We start from the raw sequence: 18,263 nt of genomic DNA, 5'->3' as shown, positions 1-18,263 counted from the left end.
TCACCCACTCCAGTAGGACCCAAAGGGATATTGTTCTATAAAACTGTTATTTGGTGCCCAAACATTTAGAGGGCAGGTAGAAACATCCACTCTATGGCAGCACCCTGGTATCCAGAAGCATCCAGATGTTTGGGGAACATTCCTCCCAGTGCTCTGGATGTTTGCAAGTCTTGCATCCTGGTATGGTACACATTCAAATGTCCAGATGTTTGTTGCTTTCATCCAGATGTTTCCCTTCTTGCATCCACATGTCCGGCATTCTTTCACATGAGGCAAAAGTCCATTTGCCAGCAAATAAATATGCATGTGCTGACATTTCTGTTATCAGACTAATAGTGCATGAGGCTATCTCATTAGAGGCGGTGAGCATGTCAGAGGCAGAAGTTGCAGAGGGCAAGGGCTAATTAAGGCAGAAAGTTTGGTGCTGCACCATGGAAGGATGACAGGCCAGAGGCAGGGGCTTTGGATTCTTATTCAGCTTCCTCTGCTTACCTGTTGTGTGTCCTGGCCCAAATTTCTAAACCTCTCTGTTCTTACCTCATTATCTTTCAAACACAAACAAACATTGGTTGTTATGAGGATAAAATTAGACTAAGAGATTTAAAAAATGCTTCATAAAATGCAAAGGTCAGTAGTGATTGTGTTAGTACATGGAGAGAGAAAACCAAAAGTATTGTTGACTGAAGACCTACTATGTGCCAGGAACTTTGCTATCATATTTAATGGCTACTATTTTATGTTTATAACATACTTTATTTAACTATATTTAACTAAATCCCTATATCAGAAATTTAGTTCATTACCAGTGGTTTTTTGCTATAATTAATACTGAAATGAACATTCTCCTAGCTAAATTCTGAATTATTTCATTAGTAACCAGTAATTTATTTAGTATTCTAAGATTAGAACTACTGATCTTTAAAATTGCCTCTGAGCTGCCTATAAGACAATGCAAAAAGGGAAACATGTTAAAATACTATTATTGGAAAGGAGTTTCAGGAAACGGTAAGGGAAAGACACTGTGGTGAACTTTAACTTTAGCATTTGATAAAAGAAAAAAAAAAAAAAACGTCCTGTATTTCCACAAAGAGATGCCAGAAAGAGCAATCGAGCAGTAGTTGGCGCTACCTGCCTGCTGCTCAGACTGGGTCAGCAGACAGGGAGGTTCCCCCTTGGAAGCCGAGCCAAGGGTGAACAGCAGAGATTTAATCATTCCACCCATGACACTGTTACTGGCATCCCAATTGCTAATGTGGAATTAAAGGCACAGCAAAAAGGAACTTACAAAGCAGACCTCCGGTCATACGGCAGTGTGCTGTGATAGAAAGAGCCCAGCCTCAGGATCAGACTGACCTGAGCGCAAAGCCTACCTCCCTCGCTGCCACTCTGGTGTCCTGCAAAGGCGAGATACTTAGGCCTCATCTCTTGTGGGTAAAGCAGATACTTCAGAGGGAACCTGTGTGGGTGAAGGATGCTGATGCGTGCCCAGGACCTAGTAGGTGTTCGCCACTGCCTCCCCACTTTCAGCCATCGAGGCCTTCTCACCCATCCCCCACATGAGCTCGTTGCATCTGCATAGCAACCCGGGAGAAGTTAGCCAGGCGGGACCAACGCCTACCCAAGGTCACAGAGCAGATCGGAAGCCAACATTCTGGTTCTGGGTACTCTGCGTCCTCGCTGCCCTGATCCAGGGCCTCCTTCTGACTGTCCACTCGCAGACTGCTGCCCCTCCCCAATAACAAGATGTGCTCCCCTCCCCCAGCCCCAGGAGGGGAGGCGTTGCTGCCCGAGTACCTCTCCCTGTGTTCCTTCTTTGCAGGGGACGCCCCCTTCTGTACCCCTGAGCAGCACAAGGAGTGCGCAGAGCCTGCCCTAGGTCAGTACTGGGGAACGGATGGAATGAAGGGTGGAGGGCACTGAGATGGAGGCCTCGGAGACCTTCTGGGTGCGGAAGAGAGATCGAGTGGAAGGGAAAGCAGAGAAGGGTGAAGGGAAAGAGGCTGGACAGGGTGGCATGGCTGCAGGAGCTGGGGAGGGAGATGGAGAGCAGGGTGGGTGAGGGCCGGAAAGGGCGCTGGGAGAGAGAAAGGAGGTAGAAAGGTGGGGAGAAAAGAGTGGATTTTGAGGGGAATGGAGGACCCTGAAAAATGTAGAGGAGGGAACAGAGATGAGGGAAGATGGGCGATGGCCACCAAAGGAGCTTGGTAATATTGTCCCCCACACACCGGGGTGGTTCACATAGGGAGGCCAAGGGCATTCCAAAGCAGGCCAGTCTTTGCACACTCCGTTGAGCTGGGGGGTTTTGGGGGAAGGGAGAGATGAGGCCTGGTATACATGTCACGTGTGCACGTGCAAGGAACCAAGCACTCCCTCTCCTCCTCTCACCCTGGCCTGCTGGATATTTGCTGGTTGCAATAATTGCTGGTTACTCTCCCCCAGCCCTGCCCAGAAAACTTCCAGTGAGAGACATCACACATATAAGCCGCAAGCCCGAAGTCAGACCCACTACACAGGACTGCCTCTCTCCAGGTTTATAATCAAGACGAGCAGAGAAAATTTTTAAATTGTATTCGTTCAGCAGCTGCACTGCTGGAGCTAAGCAGGGACAACTCTGGACTCACATGTCTGGATGCTTCCAGGAGGACGAATGGGGAGTTCTGGAGGAGAGGGAGTGACCTCTGACATGTGCAGAGGCTGTCTCTGCTCGAAGTGGAGAATCAATAAAACCCATGGGCAGCCAGAAACACTGATGGTTAGAGGAAAGGCAAAGAGGGAAACGATGTCGTCAACCACCCCGTCCTAAATGAAAGGAGAGGAGAGAGAAAAAAGTGTTCCGGATGCTGGGAGGTGCCCTCTAGGGAGAGGAATTACGAACCTTTGCCTGGGTCCTAATCCGGTGGGCAGAGGTGGTGGGCGCTGGCCATGAGGGAGTCCCAGAGGGAATCCCACAGAGCCCTGGGTTTCAGGTAAAACAGTCACCCACGTTTGCCTTTGACAGGGGGTCCACTTTGTGAATGAGAACACTGAGGCCAGGAGCAGAGAAGGCGGCCCCGGGAAGTTGAAGGGGCTGGGAACCCCCTGGAGCCCATTCCCCAATAGTGGTGCCTTTTCAGCAAATTTTTAAGAGTGGCATATCAGTAAAAGAAGCAGAAGGAAAGCAGGACCAAGAATAACCTAGAAAGAGTGGGCTTTTTTTTTTTTTTTTTTTTTTAACCTGGGAAGGCACCTCCTCCTGACTCACTTCTCTGCTGCTGGACCCAGCTACTCTGGGCTCAGAGGTCCTGGTCCTCACACCTGGCTAAGCCCTGCCTCTCTCTCCCCTCCAGGTCTGCTGGCGGAAAAGGACAGTAATTACTGTCTCTGCAGGACACCATGCAACCTGACCCGATACAACAAAGAGCTCTCCATGGTGAAGATCCCCAGCAAGACATCAGCCAAGTACCTTGAGAAGAAATTTAACAAATCAGAAAAATATATCTCGTAAGCTCAGCGGGCATAGTGGATGGGGGAGTTGGGAGGGGGATATGGATCAGGAGGAAATCGAGGGCAATCGAGTAAGAGGACGGAAGTAAGCCGTTCCGCTTAGCAGACATTAATCGAGCACCCGCGGTGTGCCAAGTTCTGTGCTCAACACTCAGGATATGAAGACAAAGATGATTAAGATGTAGCCCCTGCCCTTCAGGAGCTTACAGTCTGGTGGGGAGACAAGTACACACCTGAATGCTGTAACGGCTGGCTCAGGCAACAAGGGAGGTGGTTGGGTGCACCTTGAATGGGGACAGAGTAAAGGAAAACTTCAGAGCATGTTTTAAAGGACGTATAGGAGTTTTCCAGGTAGGCTTTGTATGTTCCCTCTGCCTAGAACGCTTTTCCTCTTATTCTTCACCTAATTGGTCCCTCATCAGGCAGGTCTTTATTCAAATGGCATTTCCTCAGACAGTAAAATCGGGCCCCCGATTATTTTTCTCTTGAAGCACTCATGTTTTCCTTTATGACACTCACCACCATGTGTAATTCTATATTCATGTGTGTATTTCTTGCCCTACTAGATTGAAAGTTCCCTGAGGGTAGAAACCTTTCTTTTTTGTTCTCTGTTGTGGAGTGTCTGGCACGGGGCTGGTGCTCAAAAGATATCTTTTTACAGAATAAGTGAATGAAAGACACCGGAGAAGAGGGTGTCCTGGGCAGAGGTTCAGGAGAGGGAATCAGGACAGGACAGACAAAAGAACTGCAAGGGGACGCTGGGCCAGGGAGCCTTGTCTGAGCAACAGGACCCCGTAGGGTGAGCTGGGCAAGGGGGAGAGTGGGCAACGAGTGGAATTTATCCCCAGAGAGTAGGGAGCCACTGGAGAGCTTCAAGCAGGTGACAGGCTCAAATATGTATTTTAGACCACTGCTCTTACTCAGAACCTTCTGTGATAAAGTGTTCTTATGTCTGTGATGTCCCTCACGGTAACCACTAGCCGCATGTGGCTATTGAGCATTTTAGATGTAGCTTGAGTGACTCGGGAACGGAACTGTGATTTTACTTAATTCGAATTAGTTTAGCAGTTTTAGAAGGATCCTTCAGGCAGCAGTTTAGAGGATGGATGGAACGCCAGATGGGCAGAAGGGAGCCTGTTAGGAGGCAGTTGCCGTAAACCAGGCAAGAGATGGTGACACTCCGGATGGTACCTCGGAGAGCCCTGTGTGGAGAAAGGGGCATCCTCTCTCCCCAGCCGCTTCCTCCTGCCAACATAGTCACCAAAGCCCATCCTGGGGCTGATATCTACAAACCTGCCTGCTTTTATTCATCGGGTCGGGGACCGGGGCTCTGAAGACATTGTGAGCAGCTTGGAAGGAGATGGGGAATTGTAGGAGGAGCGGGGTCCTGCTGCCTAGCAGACATTCTGCATGCAGTAGCAACTTGTCCTACCAGGATGTGTCTCATTGACACACCTGCCTCAAGGAGCAAAAGGGAACCAGAGCGCTTCTGCCAGAAAACCCCCCAGCCAAGTGTAGGTTTGCACCCAAAAAACCCTCCCTGGCTCTGGCAGCTGATTTGGCAATGCCAGGGCAGGACCTCCCACTAGGAGAAGCTTGTTGTAAATCCCAGTAGGAACCTGGGGACATCTCAGGAGTGAGCAGGGGATGTCAGCTGGGACAGGCAAGGCAAAACTTGTCAAGAGAGTCCTGAGCTCACCTGGAGGTAAGGACACAGGCAGAGCCTCTGGAGGCCCAAGGACCTGGAGACCAGGTGGGACTCCTCGAAAGCATCCAAAGAGGGAAGGAGAAATAAGGGGCAAAGGGGGACAGCTGATACATGCCTCCAGTCCTGTGAAGAGCGCTGGGCTGAGAGTCGGGACTATTCGTTTCAAGCCTCGCCTCTTCACTAACCAGCTTGAACTTCAGGCCAGTTGTTTCACCTCCCTGGACCTCAGTTTCTCCATCTGTCTATGGAACAGCTGTGTTAGATGGTCCCTGTGGATCCCGAAGGTTCTAACCATGTATGGTACTGAACATTCCCTCTGCAGAGAGAACATCCTTGTTCTGGATATATTTTTCGAAGCTCTCAATTACGAGACAATTGAACAGAAGAAGGCGTATGAAGTTGCTGCCTTACTTGGTAAGTCGAAGTATCTATTGCACGAATTTCCACATCATATAGGGGTGGGAGGGAGTGGTGATGGGCAAGTGGGTGGCAGGCAGAAAGGTAGATACAGAAGCCTCCCGATGAGTCTAGCCTTTATAGTCACTAATTGCTCCCTCTTTCCTTGCACTCCTACTATCCCAGAATGGAAAGAACTCAGTGTGGTGCAGGTTTCAGGCCCAATTCATGCTGCCTCAGTTTCCCCATCAACACAGTGAGGCAGGTGAGCTAACAGCCTCTCATGGCCTTTCCAGAGCTGCCCCCTTCGAACCCATAACCTTCTGTCCTCAGGTTGGAGTCAGCCTTGGGGCTGTGACAGGAAGAAAGAGCTATCAAATGGACGGAAGGCTGAGCTGTGGGTGGTCCCCAGGTGGTGGACACAGTGAGGGCGCCCAGTGGAGCGTCTACCTGGAAAGCAACATTGCTGCACTGAGGCCAGGTGTCACCCCTGGGCTGAGTCCTTTGTCAAACACAGAAGAAGGGCCATTTGTCCCCAGATATCCACAAACCTGACTGCCACCCCACACAAGTTCACATCAGCTCCCCTGGCCCCATTGGCACATAGTGGCTACAGACAGTTAGAAAACATGCCCTTTGGGCCCTCCTCCCAGCTCCCACTCACTCTCAGGACAGGGTCTGCTGCCCATCCCTGCAAGGAAAAATAGCTGCCGGTGTCCATGCGAGCTGAACCAGATGAGAGCATCATCCTGGGAGGAGGGGTCGGGGGAAGGGGACAGACACCTTCTACCTGGAAGTACAGAGGAAGGACCAGCTGTGAGAATGGGGGCAAGCTGCTTCCCCTCACTATAAAATGGGTCTACTAAAACTCACTTTAAACATTTGTCGTGATGGTTAAATGCAAGAAAGCCCCAGCACACAAAAGGTCCATTAAGAATAGTTTCTGATATCTGGACAGCCTCCAGGCCAGAGACCAGGACCCAGCTGGTATTTCTAGGCACCATCTGAGCATTCTGCACCTCTCCCAGGAGGCTGGGGCCACAGCTGGGTCCCAGCTGGGTTAAAGTAACTGTCACTCACACCTCAGAGTGCTGTGGCCAAAGGAACTGAGCCTCGAGACTCGTGTCCTAGGCCCGAGGTAGAGGCCGTGCGCCGGAGATATAGGTCCCTCACCTGCCTGCCACCTCTGTCTCCTAAAGAAGACTCAGGACATGCCTCCTCCCCTCCCATTTCTTCTGCTCCCCCACAGAGGTGTGCGCACACGCGTGCGTGCACGCTCGCACACACACAGACACACAGAACTGGGAAGGCCTGGTCTCTGAATCTGTCAGGAGGGATGGCTCTTCTCTGCATCAGATATGAGAATGAGCATATTACCAGCATCTTGTTCCCACCCAGAATAGCCTGCTGAAAAAAGCATGCCGCCATCTGTACCTCTGTGACGAGAGCGTGTGCCGCGGTGAACCCTCGGCTCCCAGGCCTAGTCAGGCCCTCGCCTCACTGCCAGGCGGCCCACCTTCACCTCAATGCACACTGCATCTCAACAGCCATACACACACCACGGTGAGCCGCACACCTTGTGCGTACCTGCACAGACCCACATGCAAGCCCTTCAGCAACAGAGACACATACGTGCACACCTACTGCAAGCCTACGCACTCACGCACTCATTACATACGACTGCCCATGCACATACACTCACACCTACACGTGCTTACTCACGTTCCACACACCCAGACACACTGTGCCCACCTCCACCTAGCCACACACACACGCTTAGAAACACTCAGTGTACCTGTCCTGTACATAGATAGCCACCTACACGAAGTAAAGCCATTGATGGGCAGACGTGCTGCCTGCTTCCGCACAAACATGTGAACACACAGCGCTCTGGCTCATATGCCACGCTCAGTTGCACTGCATGCACACACAGGTACACACTCACACCTGACATGCACACAGGTGTGCGCTTTCCAATAAGCCTCCATTGAGGATATTAGAGTGACCATTGGGGGAGAGGAGGAATGAAGGGGAGTCATTTTGAGACCAGCGAGAAGCGCCCCCTCCCCACCATCTCCGCTGGTTTACCTGGGGGCGTGGTCATTGGGCTCCTCCCAGCTGTAACAGTGGAGGAGTGGGCAGATGTACCCATCAGAAAGTTCTCAGACCAAGTGGTCAGCCTGGACTCTCCAGGGGGACTATATGCCCACGGCCATCAACACCCCCACTCCCGGCACTCCCCCCAGCCCAGTCTGAGAGATTACAGCTGGGAAGGACTTCACAGCTCATCTCCTCCAACCCCCTCCCAGTCACCTCCACCATCAAGTGTTCTTTGAAGGAAAAGCTACTGAGAAGGTCAGGACCTATCAAAGCCACACAGCCAGCTGGTGGCTCCTCTAAGCTTGGACCCCCAGAAAGCAATGGAGAAAAGCACCTCGGGGCTTTTGGAGGATCACGACCCCTTGGAGACTCTGAAAACAGCTTCTCAGATATGAACTCTCCCACTGCAGATGCTCAGGTACACACACATAGCAGTTTCATTCAAGGAACTCTGTGACCATCTGAAGCTCCCACAGGAGAGTGTTTGTCAAGCTCTAATGGGCCCGAGAACCACCTGGGGAACCTAAAAATCCTAACTTTCCAGCCCCCAACCCCAGAGATCCTGATTTTATAGGCCTAGGATAGGTCCAGATGTCTACACTGATTACAAGTCTCCCAGGAGTTTGATGCAGGGAGATCTGAAGACCAGTCTAGAAGAACTTTGGTCAATGGGGCCCACGTACCCCAGGGCAAGATTCCCGCCCTAGAAAGAAACCACACTGAGCATTTATTTACTTTTAGGTGAGGAAGATGGGGGTGAGGGGTCTTATCCCAAGGGTGAGAGGGGCCGCACGTCATGATTAGACCAGGCGTGGAGAAAGCTTTCTGTGCCACTGTTCCCAGACCCCCGACGTGTGTGTCCCAGGCTAGACTGTGCCCTTGCCCAGGGCAAGGGCCACTCACATCTTATTTCTATTTCCATCCCAGAGTCAAAGCAAGGCCTAATCAGTGTGGTTCTGAATGTAACCAGCAAGCCTATTAGCCTATGAGGTCTATTCTAGGCCTGACAATAAGCTTTCAGGTCAGCTCCTATCCCCCCTGAGTACTACAGACCATCATCTCTCAGAGCTGTGCTCTGAGGGAAGGGCTTGTCAAGGCCTGGCCTTCCAGTTACAAGCCCAGGCTCCCCATGGAGGGGGACCCATTCAGAAGGTCTGGTTCTTGAGTTCTTAGTGTCTTCACCCCTTCCTGGAAGCACTGTGAGTAAAGCCAAACCTTTGGTCTTCTCTCTCTCTCTCTAGGTGATATTGGTGGTCAGATGGGATTGTTTATTGGTGCTAGTATCCTCACAATACTAGAGCTCTTTGATTATATTTATGAGGTAAGATTTGGGATCGCTCATGGGGAACTGACCACATGCAGGTGCCCTTCTCCTGCCCCTGTGTCCAGAACCAAAGCATGCGGGAGAGGACAGCCTCCCTCCACCAGAACCTGCCTTCTCTTCCCTGTCCATGGATATTGTCTATCACCAAGCCCTTGGCCTAGGGGAGGGGCGGATGAAAGTGGGACGGAAGCCACAGTCCTACAGGGAAGAGCCACGGGCTTTCTACACTGTCAGGGAGGGAAGGGAAGGGAAGAGATGAGGAGGAGGAGATGAGAATCGGATGAGGCCAGCTCTGAGCCCCTTCCACAGCTAGGCGAGATGTGGTGGCACCCACACATTCATATGATGTGAACACAGTCACACACCCCCATACACATACACACATACACTCACATATATCTCTCACACACACACACTCCTCATAAATATACACACCATTCACACACACACACATGCGCCACACACACCTGCCCTCTGGGTGGCCTGTCATCTGAGTGGTGCCTTCGTGGTCCAGGCAGGATGAGGAGATAAGGGGCGCGCCTCACCAGTCCTGAGAGGAGCAAGGGCACACCAGCCACTTCTGGTTGCTAACAGTCTGAAGAGATGTCTCCCTCAAGAGGCAGCAGGAACAAAGCCTCTGAAAGCGTCTCAAACAGCCCACAGCTGCTTCTGGCCCTGAGAGCTTATGGTGCCCATTAGCCTTCCCACCAGCACCTCCCTGTACCCGGCTGGCTCCAGGGGCTCCAGATTTCCTAAGGCATGCCCAGCCCCTATGCAGTCCCTAGAACCATGTGAGTCTCAGCCCCGAAAGAGCCTGCAGGGCCATATCTGCCTCTCTGAGAGGGCTGGCAATGGGCAAAGGTTGGTCACGGGGAGTCACTGTGAGGGCTGGAAGCCCCTGTGAACAAGGTCCCCTAGAGTCTCGCACCTGGCCTCTCAGCATGGTGACCTTGTTCTCCAAACCCCAACGACACCCCATGGCCAGATATCAGTCTTCATTGTTTATTAATTTCTGTCGGAAGCTGTACAAAGTTATGGAAAGTGAATCACACCAGGTCACATTTAATAATAACTAACTTTAATATAATGTTATGAACTCGCAGGTTCTGATTTTATGAACTGTGGAGATGTCAGGCCTAGGAAATGCTTAGTAATCTTGTCCCTCCAGGCCCAGCCTCAGAAAGGGGTTCCCAGGTTGCTCCCAAGGACAAACAGGGAGCCAGCCATGCCAGCACATACTTTTTATTCACATTCTCCATCCACAAGAGAAAACAGTCCCTACTTGCAAGACAGGGCCCTCCTGTGACTTCTTCCAAACTCTAGTCTCTGCACCCAAATCCCATCTCAACCCAAAGGCTGGGCAGCAGCTCCAAGAGCTGGCGGCCAGGCTGGGGTCCTGCCACGGTTTGTCCAGCCGCGGCCCAGGTAGTCGCTGCATTCATGGCTCCCTAGCCGAGCTGAGTGGAAGGAGATCTCTTTACCTTGGCACCATTCTCCCAGCCTGACCGACCCCTTTCTGCTTTTCTTGCAGCTGATCAAAGAGAAGCTATTAGACCTGCTGGGCAAAGAAGAGGATGAAGGGAGCCACGATGAGAACGTGGTAAGAGCAGCTCATGCATGGTAGGTCGATTTGCCCCTCCGACTTGTACAGGCAACACCTTCCCATGGCTTGTGACACCCCGCCAGCTCCCAAATCCAGGGACACACTGACTGAGCCTCTCGCCTATCTCTGAGATTCATCTCAAAGCCTGATAGTAAGCCGTGGAAGCAATGGGTACTAGAAGATGCTTCCAAAGGTAGGTCGTGCCTGGCCCAGTCCAGCTTCTCATGGGCCAGAGGGCTACTCGCCTCATTTACCAGCCTTGGGAAAACCAGAGAGCCTTGTGTAAAGGGTTGGCAAAATGCAAGCTGGGACATCCCTGGTGCTCTACTCCGTTCGAAGGGGACATAGGGTACAGGGCCTGTGACGCCGGTAGCAGCAAAGTACCCATAATAACTGCTGGCTACTGTACATCTGCTCTGTGTCAGACACTGTGCTACATGCCTTAAGAGTGTCATGTCATTTCAGCCATACAGTCACCGGTAGAGAAAGGTCTATTTTTATCTCCATTTTCTATTTTAAGGCAGATGAAGCCCAGAGACCGAGATCATGCGGCTGGTGATGTCGGAGCTGGACACAAAGCCCCCCTAACCACTGTCCTACTCTGCCTCGCTCTCTTAGAGCCAGAGAGGCAGCCCCTCCTTGTGGCTGTCCACTCCCCTTCCCGCACTCAGTCTGCTCCTGGGCTCTGGCATTGGCTGTCTGGGACAGGTAGCACTGGCTCCATTTCTGTTCCAGCCACTATTTCTCTACCAATCTCCTAGGCTAAAAATTTTGCATTGGTTCCCGGAGGCCCCTGCAGCTTCTGTTGGAACAGCAGACAGCCTCTGTGGAGGAGGGGCAGTGTGGAAGGGGCCCAGACTCTGGACCGAGCTGACCTGGCTGGATCCCAGGTCCCTGCTTCTTAGCTTTGTACCTGGGCATGAGCTACTCACTCCCCGAGCATCTGCCTCATCACATAGGGGCCTGGGGGCAGTGGGTGGGGAGGGAAGCGTGGGTAGGAAGGTTGAAAAGAGATCAGCCCGTGAAGCATCAGCACTGCCTGGTTTACAGTGAGTGCTCAGCAAGTGCAGTTTCCCTTCCCTGCCCCGCCTTCCCTTCTGCCTTCAAATGCCTCAGAGTCATAGCCTCCCCTTCATCCCTTCCTCCTCCCACAACACCGTCCTCATCAGACCTCTCCCAGATCCCTGGCACAGCCTCCTGGCTAGTCCCTCAGCTCTCCCCCCCACCAGGCCTCCCCTGCTGCTGTAGCCCAGGAAAACCTGGGAACCTCCTTGAAGATTCACAGCCAGCTTAGCCACACCCTGCTCAGGGATCCAGGATGACTTTTCCCTGGACCCAGCCTAACCCTACAGATCCTTTGGGCAGCTGTGACCAGCTCTGGTTCTGGCTGTCGGGGACTTCCACCATCACAGCTTGACCTCAGAGATGGGCACCACCTCCGCCAGCCTAGCCACGGGCTGTACCCCTTCGCCCCAGGTAGGCCCCCAAAGGAGACCCCCAAGGATAGGCGCCATCTAGCCCCAAAGCTAGATCTCACTTAGATGTAGCTTCAGGTGGCACATCAGGGGACCTCTAGGAGAGGTCAAACCAGCTACCAAACTTCATCACTGCAGAGCCTCTCCCCACCCCGAGGGCACCTAGGTAGACAACGGCGAGGATTCTAAAGGCAATGGCACCCCTTCGGTCTCATGCCCCAGGACAACAAACCAGTGCCTGGGGTGACTGGGACAGGAGGAGCAGTGTCCCAAGAAAACCCATGAGTAGAGAGAATGGCCCCCACGGCAGCCAGTAGCACCATGATGAATTTTTGCTGAATCAATATACCTTCTCCCTCCCTCCAGAGCACCTGTGACACGATGCCAAACCACTCTGAAACCATCAGCCACACTGTGAATGTGCCCCTGCAGACGGCCCTGGGGACCTTGGAGGAGATTGCCTGCTGACGGCCCTTGGACCACCCAGCACCCCCCAAACAGACCTTAAGGCCCAAGACCCAGGACAGGGGACAGCAGGCTCAGGTGGAATGGCCCCTGACGACAGAAAGAAGCAAGAGCCCCTATGCACACAGCAACCGATCTGCCAAAAACCTCGCTACGGCCACGTCCGACACGGTGCGTCCTTGGGCCCCGCCGTGCGTCCCTCTTAGGAGACATGAGTCACACTCTGGAACTGTCCAAGAACCAACCTGCCATCACATCTCACTGCCAGATGTATAAAGCTCCTGCATGCTCAGACTTCTCACGGCGCCACCTCCATGTCCGTCTCTGCACATGACACCCCTCCGTGCAGTTTCCGGCAGCCGCTCCGCAGCCACACAGCAAGACCAGGTTCCAGCCCCAAAGTCACCATGAGGCCACGCTGGAATCGCAACTGCACAATCAAGAGGGGAACCGCAGAACTGTCGACTCCGTCCAGTCTTTGTGTCATTCGTGAAGGTTCTCAACCTGCCCACAAACCCCTTTCCCCCGAGCTAGACCACCGGGGTAACCAGGGCCAAGCCCCCTTCCATCCCAGTGTCTGTGATGGGGGCACGGTAGCCTGGGTGGCTCCAGCACTCATCCATGGCGCCCATGTCATTCTGCTCTCCCTGTGACATGGCTTGTACAGTCCGGTTCTGTTTCTTTCGGAGGCTTTTACTGTTTGTCTGTCAGAGATCTGTTTTGCTTTGTTTTCCGATTTTTTGGTTTTGCTGTTCTGAGGTTCAGTTTGGTTTGGTTGTTTTATTTTCCCTGGCGTTTATTTATTTGTGCTTCCAATCACGGTCATATTAAAAGCTGGTCTTGTGGAAGTGGCTGCGTGGTTTCTGCCTTTCCCCGACACTCAGGTCTCGCTCCTCGAGAGCTCAGGAAAGGACCAGACCCGACAGGTCAAAAACCACAGATTCCATATACATAAAGTATTATGCCACAACACTTACCTTGATGAAATGTGTACACTCGATATTCCATTCTATTTGAAATCTTTGAAGACCATTGATCGCAGCCTCGTAAATGATTTCATGACATATTAACGGGTCACAGCCCATGGTCCGAATGACACTGCCCTGGACCACGGGCATGTCGCATGAAAAGAGGGGGACAGAGCACTGCCTAGACCTGAAAACCATACAGGAGAACTTCACGTCCCTCTGCCCTTCCGTCTTCTGTCCTAACTCCTCCTGACCCCATCAGTGAACTTGGGCTGGACACAGACTCCAGAGTGGCCTCCCTCCAACACACCAGCCTTTCCAGACCCTCTCTGCACCTCACCTCCTCACCCCCACCAGACAGACCTGGTTGTCCCTGCAGAAGTTGCTTTTGCATTCTGCCTTGCTTCTCGCGACTCCTGAGAGGATGTTCATGTGGGAAAGGAGGTGGGAGGTGCCTTTGGTGGGGAGGGGACCTCTTCTTTCAAGCCCCCCTGTGGCCAAAGAGAGTTTCCTGTTCAGATAGAATCCTTGTCCTAACGACATCATGCTAATTCCTGTGGCCTAAACTTTACCTGCCCTACTTTGTCCCACCACTCCAACTCAAGTGTCCCCCAAAGTCGTAAAGATAGGTTGATAGATCTAATGTGGTCTGTGCCCTCTGCTCATACACAGATGCACAAAAGCTCTGGCTAGACTGGGACTCAGCGTTCTGGTCCCTGCTTGGTCATTTCTCTCTCTCTCTCTCTCTCTCTCTCTCTCTCTCTCTCTCTCTCTCTCTCTCTCTCTCTCTCTCCTTTCCAACCCACTAACATAAGGAAAAGGTATTTACCCAATGTGACCCATTAAAAAGAGCCTCTTACCAGGAGTTAGGAGCCCAGCCCCATTCAGGAATCTGCATTTCCTCATCATTCCAGCTTTTAGAGGCCACCCACAATCCTTGGCTTGTAGCCTTTTCCTCTTTATTCAAAGCCAGCAGTGAGGGGTTGAGTTCTTCTCACATTACACAGCAATGGACCTTTTCCTGTAGTCAGACCCCTCTAAATCAGATCCTCCTCTGCTTTCTTCCTCCATTTTTCAAGGACCCTTCTGATGAGAATGTGCCCACTCGATAATCCAGGATAACCTCCCCACCTCAAGGTTGTTAACTTAATTATATCTTCAAAGTCTGTTTTGCCATGTAAAGTAACATATTCACAGATCCCAGGATTCAGATGTGGACATCTTGGGGTTGGTGGGGGGGCATTATTCTGCCTACGACATGCCTTTGGGACTTTATAACCTACTGTCCTCGTTTTCCAAACAAGCAGACTCAAAAGGAGAAGGAAGAGACTTGCCAAGGGTCACCCAGTAAGTAAATTAGGGGCAGTGTCAAAGCTGTACCACCAAGGTCCCAAGCTCCTGAGATCCCAATCACATTTGTAAACCCAAGAAGGGGGTTTACAAATAAAGCAAGAAGGACAAAGAGCGATCATTTTTCCAGGCTTTGCCAGGGCATGGAAGTCCCTCTCCTGAGACAAACTAACTCCTCACTACATCAGGCTGGAAAATGTCCTGCTGGTACCAAGACCACATAATGCAGAAGAGCAGGGAGTGTCTTCAGATGGTCCCATCGGAGACAGGAAACAAATGAAACATCTATTCAGTGAGTTTGGATTCCACTGGATGCTTCCACCTTGCTTCAGTTTAACCGTTCCATATTTTTTTTTAAGTCTATAAATTAAGTTGCAATTTGAACTGCTTCATTGGATTTCTGGTTTCCTTTATAAAAACAAACAAACAAAACACCTTCAGATCAATTTGGGATGGAGCAAAGAATATTCTAATAGGTTTGGATTACTTCCAGACTAACATATGTACATGCCCCTTCTGATTTGGGGGTTCTGGCTTTGTTTATCTTGGAGCAGGTCTACAAACTTAACCTGTTTAAAAAAAAATAGGAAATTTGAGAGAGCAAATCGATAGTCAGCTACTAATTATTATTGACTTGTTATTACCCAAAGACATAGTTGTCTGGCGAAACTCCTGGGAGTGGCGAGGTGTTTTGTTATTATTATCTCAAACAAGTAGCCACGTGTGTAATCATTTCCTTAGTGAAGACCTGGAGAGGTCTGGTAGACAGAGGACACGTGGGGATGTGCCACGTTTTTGAGAGTAACTCAAATGATGACATGAAGGCCAGCAGTCTGGGACGATCACAGGCCCAGACCACAAAGTTGAATGATCAGTGACCTCAAAGGGTTAAATCAATCGATCAATTAATCAGTCAATAACACAATGGCACATGACCTCAGAAACAGAATCAGTAGAGTCTGCTGCAGTAAGGGAGGGAAAGGAGTAAGCATCTCTGTGAGTGGTCATCTCAGGACAGAGTTGGCTGCTTACATGCTGTTGCTTTGTTGTTTTGGCCAAGAGAGGCTGGAATTCTTTCATTTTCCTCTTTCCAACCCGCAGCTATTTTTGTAAGCATCTTAACCATGAACATGCCCAGAGAGAAAGGGTCCACAGAGGGCATCTGGAGAAAAGTGCCTAGTGAGCTGGGAGGGAGAAAGTCAGAGGCAGACCTCACCCTCAAGTATGACCTTGGTGGGTAGCGCTCCCTTCAGGTAAAGCTCATCTCAGCCTGCCTGAGTCTCGAGGCCCAAGAAGAGACCTAGGACTTCTTCCTCCACAAGCTCAGAGATTTCAATTCGGTTTCGAGAACTAAACTCAGAGCAGAGGTAAGCGCCTTCGGAAAACACCATTGAATGAGCTTCTGTTACAGAGAAACAAGGGAAGCTCGGAGGCCAAGAATTTGCTTCCGCAGGCAGTGTGTCGCCAGCCCTGATCCACATGTAGCCAGGCAGACCCTAAGCTGAACAGAACAAGCTTCCTGGCACAGTCAGGAAGGGGACGGGGCAACGGAGGAAGGGGAGGCACATGAAGAACACATTCACCACTCATTTGACTCCTATTGATTGTCTGCCTATTATGTGCATGGCACTTGCCCTCAAGGAATTTGTCACCAGAGCAGGGAATACTCACAAGTAAACAGACATCTAGGAAACGTGAATCCGAGTTTTGCAGTGGAAGGAGAGTGAGAGAGCAATGTATGCAAAGCCAGGGGAGTGGGATGCTGGAGAAGGCACAGGTCAGGGGGCCGCGCATAGGTCCAGGGGACCAGAGCAGAGAAGTGAAAGGGAAAAGTGTCCAAAATGACCACTGAAAGATAGGCAGATGCCGAAGGATGAAGGACTTCGTCACCACGCTGAGGGATGTATCCTGGCTAAAGTCCTCCAAGCTCCTTCCTCTGCTCTCCAAGTGTCTAGGAAGCTATTTCCCAAGCCAAGCATTGATTTGTCTAGCTAGTGGCTTTCTCCTCACTCGTTTGAGACTCCTGGCACATGAAATCATTTTGTGCATGCACTTGTCTATTCCTAAGGCTAATAGACGAGTGTATTTGGAGCCATGAGTTCCCTGGGGACCATGAAATAGGTCAGAGGGAACCACCCAGCCTGAGGATAAATGAGAGGAGGAGTTTCTTGCTAAATTAATTTAACATTCAGTGAAACCTACACTCACTGGCTTTACAAGAACAAAGCAATAGGTTGGCAAAGACTTTGGACAGAGAGTCAAAAGACTGTATTTCTAACCCATTTCTGCTGTAAACTGACCATATAACTTCACACAATTCACTTCACTTCTCTGGGCCTAAGTTTTCTCTTCTATAAAAGGAGAGAAGATTGGGAGAGAAAAAATGACGTAAATGATGGTTCTGGTCATCCGTCTGGTGACCAAATCAAAGTTGTGACGGAAACAAGGAGCAGCAGCAAGGAAAAATCACCTGGGATCTAGATGAACAATCCATATAACTACGGAGAAATCCGAGGAAGCACCCTGCAACTGCAGAAGGTAGGAGGTAGGACGGGGCCAGGACACAGGGCTGCCCGCTCTTGAGCAGCTGAGTAAGATGGAGGCCATGGCAGCAGCAGATGCCTCCTAAAGGGGCCATGTCCACGAGCAGATTTTTGCAGTAACGGACCCGCTCTCTCTGAGCATCAGTGCTGATTTGGCTGCGCACAGGGGGCACCATGGACTTACAGGGTGGCATTGTCAGAGTAAAGGCAGAGGTGAGACTAGCTCTGTACAGAAGTGCCAGCCGTATCCGTTGTTCCCTATTGAGCCCTCCCCACTACCAGTGCACCAGACACAGCACTGCCATAGCTGTGAATTCATCATACTGTATACTAGAGGTCACTCCACCCAGAGGATTTCCTGAAACCCCACTTCCCACAACTCGGGCCCCCACCCAAGCCACATCCAGGTGTATCCTCAGTGAGTCAGGTGCTCCTTGCTGAGATTCACACTGGTGGAGGCAACTATAAGCACAGCATCTGTGGATTGCTTGCTGAATCTCAACAGGTGGCCCCAAAAGGGTAGAAGCTTGGGCTATATTTCACCCACAGCTGAACCCCTCTCAGGACTGTGCCACTGGACATCTACTTCACAAATTCACACTAAGACCGGGAGACTTAGGAGCTTTGCTTCATGCATAGAAACAGACACAGAAAGGCAGCCAAAAAAGGAAGACAAAGAAGCAGAAACCATATGACAGAACAGAACAGAGACCCAGATATAATGGAGTCAAGTAATCTAACAGATGTAGAGTTCAAAACACTGGTTATCAAGATGCTCGATGAACTTTTGGGAAGTGTAGAAAACTCCAACAAAGAGATAAAAATGAAAATGGAAATTATAAAAGAGA

General features: G+C 51.0%; 1 protein-coding gene across 3 annotated transcripts in view; it reads left to right on the top strand.

Moving 5' to 3' along the window:
* The window catches only part of ASIC2 (acid sensing ion channel subunit 2), a 929,683-nt gene extending 916,281 nt beyond the window's left edge, over nucleotides 1–13,402 (top strand). The window contains exons 5-10 of one of the 3 annotated variants that reach the window (XM_036223411.1): nucleotides 1,820–1,876; nucleotides 3,327–3,480; nucleotides 5,514–5,605; nucleotides 8,929–9,008; nucleotides 10,543–10,611; nucleotides 12,456–13,402. In XM_036223411.1, coding sequence (XP_036079304.1) covers nucleotides 1,820–1,876; nucleotides 3,327–3,480; nucleotides 5,514–5,605; nucleotides 8,929–9,008; nucleotides 10,543–10,611; nucleotides 12,456–12,557 — 554 coding nt within the window. In that variant the 3' untranslated portion in view covers nucleotides 12,558–13,402. Of the gene's footprint in view, nucleotides 1–1,819; nucleotides 1,877–3,326; nucleotides 3,481–5,513; nucleotides 5,606–5,920; nucleotides 6,241–8,928; nucleotides 9,009–10,542; nucleotides 10,612–12,455 lie in introns of those variants that run through there. The other 2 variants (XM_036223410.1, XM_036223412.1) reach the window with 2 other exon arrangements.
* Nucleotides 13,403–18,263: the final 4,861 nt, after the last annotated feature.

The sequence above is a fragment of the Rousettus aegyptiacus genome, unplaced genomic scaffold (assembly GCF_014176215.1).
Source record: "Rousettus aegyptiacus isolate mRouAeg1 unplaced genomic scaffold, mRouAeg1.p scaffold_m13_p_6, whole genome shotgun sequence".
Lineage (NCBI taxonomy): Eukaryota > Metazoa > Chordata > Mammalia > Chiroptera > Pteropodidae > Rousettus > Rousettus aegyptiacus.
This window is presented reverse-complemented; position numbering and strand designations above follow the sequence as displayed.